Source organism: Elephantulus edwardii, unplaced genomic scaffold, assembly GCF_000299155.1.
Source record: "Elephantulus edwardii isolate Elephantulus edwardi_28Jun2011 unplaced genomic scaffold, EleEdw1.0 scaffold00008, whole genome shotgun sequence".
Classification (NCBI taxonomy): Eukaryota; Metazoa; Chordata; class Mammalia; order Macroscelidea; family Macroscelididae; genus Elephantulus; species Elephantulus edwardii.
Window position 1 is genome coordinate 34185926 of NW_006399758.1, and position 13343 is coordinate 34199268.

At 38.6% G+C, this 13343-nt stretch overlaps 1 protein-coding gene across 1 annotated transcript in view; it reads right to left on the bottom strand.

Annotated features, from left to right (window-relative positions):
- The window catches only part of CNGB3 (cyclic nucleotide gated channel beta 3), a 244371-nt gene that overhangs the window by 78269 nt on the left and 152759 nt on the right, over window positions 1-13343 (bottom strand). The window contains exons 10-11 of the mRNA XM_006880559.1: window positions 12897-12961; window positions 9785-9907 (exon numbers count right to left, since the gene is read on the bottom strand). Coding sequence (XP_006880621.1) covers window positions 9785-9907; window positions 12897-12961 — 188 coding nt within the window. The remainder of the gene's footprint in view (window positions 1-9784; window positions 9908-12896; window positions 12962-13343) is intronic.

Sequence of the window (13343 nt, forward strand, 5' to 3'; positions counted from 1 at the left end):
TTTTTAATAATAACTTTAAAAATTTTAATCTCATTTTAACAGAAGTTTACAGAAAAGTTGGATTTTCATTTGTTCATTGCTACACATTTTCCTCTCTGCTTCCCTTCCCCTTCCCCAGTTCACTTTCCTTTTTATTTTGATTTTATACTGGTCTCTTTGCAAAGTTTGCATACACGAGCTATTAGATTTTAACCACTGGACATTTTGATTAGCAGTTCAGCATGTAATGTACTATGCTACCAGGGCTCGTTCTTAAGTGTCCCCAAAACTCATTGCCAATGATTTGATTTTGACTCAGTGAGTCTGCACTGGATTTTGAAGGCTGTAAATATTAGTGGATGAGGTAACGTGAGATAGCTCATCTTTCTTCTGCAGAGCCATGAGTAGATTTGTAATCCTGGAAAGTGCAGCCTTTTGGTTAACAGTACTGCACATTATAGACTACACCACTAGAACACCTTTGGAGGCCTCAAACTTCCAACTCCTTGTCAGCAGCTGAGCACTTGAACCACCTGGAGATTCCGTGGCATGCCCAATAAAAAGAGTCAAACCAAATCCTCCAGCCAAGTGCACTGCTGTGGAGTTGATTCCAGTCCATTGTGGCCCTCCATTAGGGTTTGGGTTTTGTGGTTTTTTAAATTTCTTTTTTTTTTTTTTTTATGGGAAGGGACTGCCTGTCTCTCTTGTGTGGTGTTAAACATTTTGGTTAACAGCCCAACACACAATGACAGGTTGGCTTCTGGCCTCCTTTCTTTGCATACCTGTGCTTAATGCCATAATAGTACCCATGGTGGACAGTGTTTGGTGGAACTTTCTTAAACAACATGCCTCCGGAAATGCTATGAACTTGGAGAAACCACAATAGCTATAGAAAGACTTCAGGTCTTTTGTCCATAGGATTGTTATGAGTTGTGCTCAACTCTACGGCAATCAACAAAAACAATAGCATGTTTAATGAAATAAGAACATAAAAGACTGTTGTTGTGAGCATACATAATGAAATAAGAACATAGAAGACTGACTGTGAGAACATCTGTGTAATCCCCTTTCAGATTCTTTCCTGCCACGCTGTCATCTGTTCTCCACGTCCCTTCTCATCCACTGAATTCATTGTTCTGTTATGTCCATTTTTGTTAAATCCCAAAGGTATTATCCCTAGTGCTGTACTTCAAAGACTCTTACGATTTTTAATTTGGCAGTGGCTGAACTCAAGTGTCTAGGGGACATGGAGTAATTTCCTTTACCTATGTAAACCTCATCAATTCCATCTGTAAATAAAGGTATAGATTATCCTAGTTCTCTTAGCATTGATGCCAAAACCTGAGACAATTATCTCTCCATTGAGATTAGGAAATAGTAATTTAATTTATGTGTTCGGAACAAACCCAACAATCCAACTATTGAAAACCCTGTGGTACACAATTCTATTCTGACACACAGAAACTCAACAAGTATCAAATTTGAACATAACAGCAACTAGTTTGGGCATGCAAAACTTATTCATTCACTTATCTTACCCAAGAAGTTTTGGACATGTGGCCAGGAGGGCCCGATCCTTGGAGAAGGATATCAGGCTCAGAAGGCTGGAGGGACAGAGCAGGAGAGGAAGACCCCGGATGAGATGGATTAATACAGTAACTAGGGCAATGCGGGCAGGTGTGTCAGAATCATTGAGATTGGCTCAGGACAGGGCAGGCTTCAGAGCTCTTGTTCATTGGGTCGCTATGAGTCACAGGCAACTCGATAGCACATAACAACAACAACAACAGCCTTGTTTTCTTTCTTACTCTTTCCTTCAGGAATGTGTTCCTTAGAATTTTAGGATCCTCTGATTATAAAATAGGCATGTGGACAATTGAAAATTTACATCAGAAAATCAGTACACTTGGGGTATATGTGCATAAAGGTATATTGGAGGTATTTCTGACTACTCAAATACATTTAAATACTTATTTTAGCATTTTCTTTTTGAGCTAAATATTTTTATTGCTTTCCCAATTCTGCAGGATACCATTCACTTTATATAAATGAAAATGCCTTTTATTGATATAAGTAAACTTTACAAATTATAAGTAACTTTCTTATGTTGAAAGTTAATGAGATGGCAAGAAATCTGACTCATTTTAAAATATTCCCCACAATCTACAACTAATTCTAACTAGGGCAAAGTTTATGAATCGAATGGCCTTCAGACTGATCTTCGATTTATAGGTTATCACAAAGTATCACAAAGGGTAAGTGAAAAACCCTTTAGATAATTATTACAAAAACTTGGGTTGCAAGGTCAAAGGGTAATATGAAGCCATAGAGAGGGCAGGTGATGATTAAAAACCATTAAGGACATATAATTATACTGATAATTGTCTCATGCAAATTATCTAAAAATATATGTAGAAATACTGTTTTTGAAAGTGTTTTCTTTTTGCAGGTCCAGCAACCAGTAGCCCTGACAACTGGTAACAGTATTATGAGGTCTTTGTTTTTGTTTGAGAATGCTCCAATTCAAATGATCAGAGCAGGGCCAATGGGATGCTAATCCTCTTTACCATAGAGTATGAACTATAGAATACCAGTTCTATGAAAGATATTTAAACTTGCCTTACGTTCTGTTATATCATGAGTGATTAGGAAAAATGGGTGATTTCTAATTCTCTTCTTGTTGTTAGCCGGCCTCTAGTCAGTTCCTGATGCATAGATGACCTCATGCTCAAGATGACCAGTCTTTTGTGATCCATGGAATGTTCACAGACTCATATTTTTGGAAGTAAATGCCAGGCCTTTCTTCTGCTATCTGCTATCTGCTATGGATTGAATGGTGTCCCTCAAAATTGTTGTGAATCGTAACTCCTGCATCTGTGGTTATAATCCTATTTGAGAATAGGGTTTGGTAGGTTGTGTTAATGTAATAGTATTAATGTAGAGTGTTTTTTTAAGCAAGTCACTGATGAGATATGAAAGAGAAGATTAGGAACAGAAGCAAGCACAATTAAATGAAGGGAAGAGATTCTACTGAGGAAAATTACAGAGGAGCTGAGAAAATATTTTATCACTGAGTAGAAAAAGTCTTCCAATAGAGTTAGAGCTCTCAGTTTAGATTTCTAGCTGCTGAACTTTGGGAGCTCTGGTGGCCGAGTGGTAAGGAATTGTGCTGCCAACCCAAATGCAGGCAGTTTGAATCCACCAATTATCTGCTGGAGAAAAATGAGTTGTCTACACCCAGTCAGCTCTGACCTGAGGGCACATAACAACAACAACAACAAACTTTAGTCATGTTGCCAGGAGGAACCATGTCTTGGAAGAAGACATTATGCTGGGAAAGGTGGAATGTCAGAGAAAGAGAAAAATCCCTCAACAGGATGAATTGACCTTTTAACTGTCACAATGGGCGGGAGCATAGCAGAAAGTGTGAGAACTGTACAGGAAAGGACGAAGTTCAGATCTGTTGTTTGTAAAGTTAATATACGCTGTTAACTTGACAACACCAAACAATAACAGCAAACAAATGGTGAGAAGATAAATTTTTGCCCCATCATGCCCTTAAAGTTGTCTTTTTGTAGTATTTTTGTTATAGCTGCTCTAAGAAATTGAGATGTTATTAGTAAACCAAGCTTGTTAATTGAAATCTCAAATTTTTTGTATCATGATTAAAGTTTGATTTTCAGTTTTCCATAGTTGTGTGTTGACTTCTCTCACTCTGGTGGTACATATATCAATTTATCCTTATTCTTGGAATAATTTCTTGCTTTATGAACCTATATGAATTCTTATAGTATTTTGATAGTGGTATATGTATCATTGGGATCTCTACCTGATAAACTAAAACTTTCTCATTGTGTGACAACCTTCCTTTTTCTGTTAAATGAGGGTTTTGATGTTGGGGTTTACTTTTTCCCCTTTAAAGTCTATTTCAGCTAGTGTTAATGAAAAAAATCTTCTTTAATTGATGAGTCTGTTGTTATTGTTGTTAAGTGCTGTCGTAGACGACTTATAGAGACTCTATGAGCAAAAGACCTGAACACTTATATAACTTTCGTCGTTTCTCCAGGTTCATAGGGTTTCTGGGAGGCAAGCGATTTCGGAAGTGGATGCCACTCCTGCTTCCAAGCTTGTTTTAATTGGGGAGCACCACCAAACACTGTCCACCATCACACTCTTCTTTTTCTCTATAATGAGGGTTTTAGTGGATTCCCCCCCCCGTCTATTTTAGCTAATATTAAGGAAAAAACCCAAACTTCTTTAATTGATGAGTTTAGTAAATATTAGTTTATGTGAGCATTCACAGCTTTTAGATTGTTTTTATCATCTTTATGCCTTTTCTGGAGGGTCAGTGAAGGAAAGGAAGAACCCCAATGTGAGGGACTGACATAGTGACTTCAGCAATGGGGTGTAGGGTGTCTTACATGATAAAGATGGCACAGGATAGGGCAGGATTCAGGTTAACTGTGCATCGAGTTGCTAAAAGTTGTACTCAACTCAATGGCACCTAGCAACAGTAACATCATCCATGTTTTGCATTTTCTATACATCTTTCTCAGTCATATCTATTTAATTTTGTCTCTTTTGGAGGGAGATGGATAGATTTATGCAGCTTCTTTTCAATGTTTCCTTTTTTTTCTGTTAAAAAGTATTTCTTTTTGTTCTCCTGTGATTATCTTACTGCTCATGTCCTGCTGTATGTCTATTTTCAATACTTTACTAGTCTTCCCTTCAGAGATACTTATTTTCTCAAACATTTTCCAATCATTGACCATTTTTTAAAAAAAATTAATTTTACTGAAAGTTTACAGAGACTTTGGATTTTCATTCATTCCTTGTTATGCTTTTCTCCCTGCCCACTCCTCCCCCCAATTCTTTCGTTGTTTTATAATACCTCCCCCTAAGTCTGCTCCACTATGCAGCCTTCATTCTGACCTCCTGACATGACAATAATACTTAATCATATATCCCTTTTAAACAGTTCTCTCCCTCATCTGTTTCAGTGCAGTATACATTATTTATCCCCTCTTTTTCCATCTCCCCCCAACCATGGTCAGTCCTGTACTATTATTTTATTGTAATTTATCCAGAAATTTATATTGTTACATGTATTATGTTATTTTATGCCAGAATTGACAATCAATATTGTATTTCAAAGATGTGTACTTTATCTAGTCTGAACTGTAAATAGAATCAGAATTCTAAAATACTGGAATTTACTATGCTTCTTAGGATTTGAGACTAATATTTTTTCCTTTTCTTCTTACTCCCCATTCTCTCTGTTTTACTCAAACACATAATGTATTTAGAAGGTCTATTTTATCCTTCTTAATTTTAAACCATGCAGGAAGACTATTAATAACCTGTGTTACAGAGATGACACACCTTACTTGCTGAAAGTGAGGAGGACTTGAATATGCATAATATGAAAGAATTCAACCTTCAAATACAGATTGCATGTCACCTTCAAGAAAGCATGGAGAAAAGATTGAAGTTGTCAATGATTTCATCTCACTTGGATTCACAATCAACACCAGCACTCAGTACCACTGAGTGGTACCAACACTCAGACAATGAGGAAAGGTATTGTACTGGGAAAATCTGCAGTCAAAAACTGCTCCAAATTATTGAAAAAAACTGATATCAGTTTGAGGATTTAAATATGCCTGAGTCAGGACATAGCCTTTTAAATTACTTATTATGTATCTGAGAGCTGGACAATGAATGAGGATGACAGAAGAATGGATAACTTTGAGCTCTGGTGTTGGAGAAGAGTGCTGAACATCCTATGGACTGTCAAAAGAACATACAGGTATATCTTGGAGAGTGGGCAGCCAGAGTGCTCCTTGGAGGCAAAGATGACAAAGCTTCACTTTACATACTTAAGACATGTTCCTAGGAGAGGCTAATTCTTGGAGAGGGGAATCATGCTTGGCAAGGTGCTGGATGGTGAAGAAGAGAAGACTTTCAACATATGAATTGACACAGTGATTCTGTAGTGGGTTTGAGTGTATTATAAAATGTGAGGATGATACAGGATAAGACAGAGTTCAGATCTGTTGTTTATAGGCTTGCTGTGTATCGTACTCGACTCGATAGCACCTAACAACAACAGCAGTATATCTATATCTATATCTATATCTATTTTAGAAGCCCCAGTGCCATGATGGTTGACTAAAAGGTTGGTGGTTTAAGTACACACAACAATTCTGCAGGAGAAATATCAACAATCTTCTCTCTTAACGATTGTTGTTGTTATGTGCTATTGTTCCAGAAGCAACTCATAGCTGATTCTCTAGCGAGTTTTCTGAGACTGTAAACAACACAGGAGGAGGCTGCCCATTTTTCTTTCATGGAGTAGCTGGTGGATTCAAACCCCATGCCTTTGGGTTGGCAGCACAACTCCTTGCCACTAGAAAATTCTAGGGGCTCATGTGGTCATTAAAAGTGAAAAAAAAAATGGAGTCCATGGCACCCAATAACAACATTATATATTCAGCAACATGTTAGGAGGGGAATAAAATATTTTCCTAGAAACTTCAAAGGCACACCCAAGTGTAAAAAGATAAATAGCCCACGCTTCCTGGAAAGCACTATATTACAACTCTATCAGTTTGCTAATCTGATAAAAATGACTATATCTCTGGAGTTCATTATTAAACACCCAGGCACCTAACGATGTTGGGTTATACACTCACTTGTAGTCAACATTTAATGTAGCTAGTATCTTATTAAATTTTCCATCTAAATTAGTTATTTACATTGAGCTAAAGACATACTTTCATTAAATGAACCCACATTCTAAAGGAAATTAGTTACAGATTTGATTACCAACTTTTCAGAAATTGTGTTAGTTTTAGGTGCTTTTAAGTCAAGAATGACACATAATAACCTGATGAACAAGAGACCTGAACCCTATTCTATCCTGTGCATTCTCATTATCTCTGACACACGTAGGCCCATTGCTGCAGTCCCAGTGTCAATCTATCTTGTTGAGGGCCTTCCTCTCCTTTGCTGACATTCCATCTCGTATATTTCCAAGCATGATGTCCTTTCCCAAGCAATAGCCTTACCCAGCAACATGTCTAAAATATGAGAGATGAAGCTTCATTGTCATTTTTTTTCAAGGAGCACTCTGACTGCATTTTGTCCATCATATATCTATTTATTTATTCTTTTGCTAGTCCTTGATATTGTCAGTACTCTTTCCCAACAATTCAACTCAAAGTCATCAGTTCTAGGGTCAACGTTATTCACTGTCTAGCTCTCATATGCATAGCAAGTGATTGAAAGGAACATGGCCTGAATCAGGTACACCTTAGTCTTCAAACTGGTATCATTGCTTTTCAGCATTTTAGAGAGTTTCCTGACAGTGGACTTGACCAATGTAGTACGTTTCCTGTGTTTCTGACTGCTGGTACCAAAAACTGAGCGCTGATCCAAGCAAGATGAAATCATTGACAGCTTCAATCCTTTCTCTGTCTGTCATGATGTTATCTATTGGCCCAGTTTCTATCTCAGAAACAGAATTTCCTTTTCCCCCTCCATTTTTTTTGCTTTAAATTCAGTTCTAGTTTTAATTCTAAGAGTGTTGTTATGGTTTTTCATACATATCCAGCTCACTCTAGAGAGGATGTCATTTTAGAAGGCATTTGAAATCTCAGAGCTCTATCCTGTAACTGCTCCCCTTCACCGTTGTGCTGATACTTCCTCTTTCCTGGTAAGGACATTGCATTAGAATAAGTTCATTGTCATTGTATTGAAGCAGAAAGTTAGTGAAGTCTAGTTTATGCTAGACTCTTGTATCTACCAACAGGAAAACTCACTTTTAAATAGCTCCATGGATTCTTGCCATTTTTAAGTCCCGATTCTACTGTGCTAACTATTCCAAATGATAACTTTTCTTCCTGGGACGCTTGCATGCCTAATTGTCAAGTTTAATTTATGATCCTTGTTACTCTCTAAGTGTTTAATTGAGTTAGTGGTTATAGCTGACTCATAAACCCATAAAACCCTTCAGTGGTAAACTAATTAGCCACTGCACCTGCCCTCCAAATAATTAACATTGTTCATTACAAACAATCAGTGTTGGAGTTATTAAAAGTTACCTTAGAACTCAGTTGTGTGAAGCAGAGCCTTTCAAACTTTTTGATTCTGTCTAGTGAGTAATGTGCTTCACAGGTTAACCATACACACACACACACACTTCCTGGAATAAATATGAAACAACACTTACTAGTGTATGTATGGTGAACTCTTTTCTATGCTATTTTATTCACAGGGTTTTGAAGGTCTGCTATTTCAGAGTAGAGGACCAGTCCTGCTTCTTAGTCTGGAAGCGCCATAGAAATCTGTCCACTACGGGTGACCTTGCTGGTATGTGAAATACTGATGGAATAGCATCCAGCATCACAGTAAGATAAGCTGCCACAGTCTGGCAAACTGACAGATGAGAGGGAGGTGCGCCTTACAAGTAAGAATGGTCAGCGAGATCTGGTGGCCTAATGATAAGAACCTGCACTGCAATCTCAGAAGTAAGAAGGGTGAATCTTCATCTCACATACTTTGGACATATTTCCAAGAAAAAGGCGTGCTGGGAGGGAAAGAGGGTCACCTCACATACTTTGGGCATGTTGTCAAAAAAAAAAAAAAAAAAGACATGCTGGGAGGAGAAGAGGGTCACTGAAAAGAAAAAGGAACATCCTTACTAAGATAGACTGATACAGTGATTACAACAATGAGCTTGAAATTGTGAACAAGGGAAATTGTGAGGACAAAGTAAGGTTCTGCTCTTCTGTTCATAGAGTCACTATGAGTTGTAGTTGACTAGATGGCACCTAACAACAAATCCTGCCTTACACTTTTTTATTTAAAATAAAAACCGTACAGACATACTAAATCGTTTTTACCACTGCATAGTATGTTCATATGGTTTGTGAACCACTGCGGCTCCCCTGGAATTTTGAGGCTGTAGATCTTCATGGGAGAAGACATCTCATCTTTATCCCACGGAGCAGCTGTTGGATTTGAACCCTTGATCTTCTAGTTAGCAGTCCAGCACATTATGCTGTATGTTACCATACCTGACAAAGCAGAGGGTCAACAAAAGAGAGAAAAACCTCCAACAAGATGGTTTGACATATCGACACAGCGATTGGTGCATGGGCTTAAGCAAAACTGAAATTGTGGGAATCATATAGAATTGGTGAGGTCTTGCTTCTATTGTACATAGAACCACTATGCATCGGAGCTAACTTGATGGAATCTAACAACAGCAACAAGTGGATCGTGGCATGGTGGGCTATGGGATGAGCTGCTAAGCCAGTGGTCAGCAGATCAAATTAACCAGATTCCACTAAGGCTGTCTGCTCCCATTATGATTTATAGCCTCGGAAAGTGACAAGACAGTTTCAATTATTCTGTCCTAAGGAAGTGTTATGAATGGGAATCAACTTGATAGCAGTGAGTTGGGGTTTTGGTTTGGAATGAGCTTTGCATGAGCTCTGGTGGCACAGCAGTTAACAATGGTCTACTTGCCAAAATCATAGTGGGGAGAGCCCACCAGCCACTTGGCGAGAGGAGATGTGGTAGTCTGCTTCTGTAACAGTGACACCCTAAGAAATCCTGTGGGACAATGCTACTCTATCCCAGTGTCTTTGTGAGTTAGAGTTGACTTGACAGCACATGACACCAACAGAGTAACCACTGTAGTTGTGAAAAACACGGGCTAAGAAAATCCCTATCCTGCAATAGGAAGTTAAGAACAACCAACAAAAGTTGTTCTTTTAATTGTTAATTTGGAACTTACTTGTTTCCTTCACCATCATACACCCACTTAGTGGTGCCAATTCCTTCATAGTTTGAAGCCCAGTAATAAATACAGGCATTGATGTGCAGAGTAAACAGCAAGTATCCAGTTGTTCTAATGACTCTGTCAAGGATAATAAAGGCAAAGACTCATGTTATTCCTGGACTGAAGTCTATTTTAACATATACTTTTCTTAAAGTCTCCTCTGATTCCCTTTTCTTTAGATTTGAGAACAGTTAGCTTTCAATAGTAGATTTGAGAACTGTTAGCTCTCATTAGTACTGTATAAAATGATGGTGTCATTGCACGTTTTCTGATTACAGTGTTTTGACTGGGACTGACAGAGTCTAAAAAAATATCTTCCTCTCTATTCACAGATGGTATGAGTCAACTCAATGAAAGATGTGGCCTCAAGGGTCACCTCTTCAGTTTGAGTTCTGTAAAATATGCCACAGTGATTTTAATGGGTATCTCTGAAAAGCTCAGGGGCTTTATGCTACAATTAACCGTGACTAGAGGTCTCTGTGCAAGTGAAGTTCAGATCAGTAAATGAATGAGCTTCAGATTAGGGATGAATTGTGATGAGAGAGATGTAAAATTAACTTGCAAAAGGGCATGTTTCTCTGCTTGTTTTGACTCAAGCAGGCGGTAAGTCTGACTATAATAGTATTTTGGGTATGTATTCATGTAAATCTACTGATATTTATATATTTATTTCATTTAAAAAGAATCAGCTATTCCAAACACAGACACTAAAAAAGAAAGATGGAAGCCAAAGACGCAAAGGAAAAACTAAAATGAACAGTTTACATGAAACAGCCTTATCTGTCTTGAGATCAGAAGAACTAGAGAGTGCCCAGCTGCCACTACCATCCATTTTAATCATGGCCAGAAAAAAAAGACCCTGTTAGAATGGAAAAAATGTGGCACAGAGCTCTAAATTCCTAAAACGACGACAACAACAACAATAAAAAGAGGTTTACTAGTTTGGTTGACACTACTTCTCTAAAACACTGAGCTAAACCTGTTGTTGTTGTTGTTATGTGCCGTCGAGTCGCCTGCGACTCATAGCGACCCTATGTACAACAGCCCTAAACTCCGCTCTGTGCTGTGCCAATCGCACTGTCTCTGACACTCCCATCCCAATTATCCCAGTCACTGAATCAATCCACCTGATAGAGGGCCTTCCTCTCCTGCGCCGTCCCTCCACCCTCCCAAGCATGATGTCCCTCTCTAAGGACCGGTCTCTCCTCACAACATGTCCAAAGTAAGTTAGATGGAGCCTCAGAATCCTTGCCTCCAAGGAGCCACCTGGTTTAACCCTCTCCAGGACAAATCTGTTTGTTTTCCTAGCAGCCCATGGTATTCTCAATACTCTTCTCCAGCACCACAGCTCAAAGGCATCAATTCTCCTTCTATCCTCCTTGGTCATTGTCCAACTCTCTGATGCATAACAGGTGATTGCGAAGACCATGGTCTGTATCAGACGCACCTTAGTCTCCAGAGAGACACCACTGCTCTTCAGCACTTTGGAGAGGTCCCTAACAGCAGACTTTCCCATGGCAATGCGCCTTTTAATTTCCTGGCTGCTGGTGCCAAGACTGTTGACTACGGAGCCAAGCAAACTAAAGCTGTGTACAATCGCAATCTCTTCACCATCCATCCTGATGCTGCCAATTGGTCCAGTGGTGAGAATCTTTGTCTTCTTGACATTGAGCCTCAATCCATATTGTAGGCTGCAGTCCTTGACACTCTGCAGCAGGCACTTCAGGTCCTCCTCAGTTTCAGCAAGCAGGGTTGTGTCATCCGCATAACGCAGATTGTTGATAAATCGTCCACCAATCTTGACTCCACATTTCTCCTCATAGAGCCCAGCCTCCCGGATAATCTGTTCTGCATATAGGTTGAAAAGGTATGGAGATAGGATGCATCCCTGGCGTATGCCCTTACCAATTTTGAACCATGCAGTGTTCCCTTGCTCTGTTCTGAAGACTGCCTCCTGGTCCAAGTATAAGTTTCGCATTAGAACGATCAAGTGTTCTGGGATTCCCATTCTTCTCAGAGTCAGCCACAGTTTGTTATGATCTACACAGTCAAATGCCTTTGCATAGTCAATGAAACACAGATAGACATTCCTCTGGTATTCCCTGCTTTCAGCCAAGATCCATCTAACATCAGCTACAATATCTCTAGTACCACGACCCCTTCTGAAACCAGCCTGGACTTCTGGTAGTTCTCTGTTGATGTGCTGTTCCAGTCATTTTTGGATAATCTTCAGTAAAATCTTGCTTGCATGTGAAATCAGTGAAATTGTTCTGTAGTTTCCACATTCGGTTGGGTCGCCTTTCTTTGGGATAGGAACAAATATCGATCTTTTGAAGTCAGTGGGCCAAGTGGTCTTCTCCAGATTTCTTGGCACAACTTGGTGAGCACATCCAGGGCAGCATCTTTTAACTGAAATATGTCAATTAATATACCATCTATTCCTGGAGCCTTAGTTTTTGCCATGTCCTTCAAAGCAGCCTGAACTTCTTCTTTCATCACCATAGGCTCTTGCTCATATGTTGTTTCATGAAATTCTTCTGTGTCTTCCAATTCTTTTCGATACAGTGACTCAGTATATTCCTTCCATCTTCTTTACCTTGAATAATTTTGTAGATAAATAACAGGTTGGTTCTTGAAATAATGGATATTACTGATTAATACTATGTTTCCTTGAAAAACCACTTAAATGAGACGAAATGGTCAGCAATTACTTTACATTAAAGTTGAGAAGTCGAGGGGCAGGGAAACTTGCTCAGTGGAAATGAAGCAATCAGAATGGAAATAATCTAAATGCTCATGTATTCGAATGATGACACCAATGTTGTGGAAAAATTTGTAGAGAGTACTGATTGGGAACCTAACCTGTAAACCTTCACTGGAAACACAAGAAAATATTGTTATAACAAGAATCCAAATCAGTTCTAGAACATAACCCTGTATTTTATATAGCCCAAATTCTGCAATTGTTCATTTTACTTAAGTAGGTAGTGACTTTGCTCCCAAATGCTCTCTGAAAATGTTGTAACTTTGCTTCTCTCCTTCTCCATTATAATGAATTATACTTTACCTGTAGATGTATGCCTTGTCCATTATAGACTCTAGGCGGTGATTAAACTCAAAAAATGAGACATACTGTGCAGAAAGTAAAAGAAACCAAAAGTATATTAGTATTATTTTAGTAACATCATGTTAAGTGTATTTTAGTTGATAATGAAAATAATTTTATTTCTGTGTTTACTTAAAATTAAGTTTAGAGTTTACTGAGTGGTAGTTTTCTCTGGCTCATTCATTTTAGCACAGTGTGCTATCAGTCAGAATTGACTAAATGCAATAAGTTTTCTTTCTTTGAGTTGGGGGGGTGCGTGATGGTTTGGTAAATTTTCAGAGCCCCTTGTTTTATTTCTACCTGCCAGTTAGAGTGTTATTTGCAATATTGTTGAAAATTGGACTTATAAAACAGTTATTCCCTATTTCTTGAAAAATAGCACTCTTTGATATGGTGCAACAAGTGTTG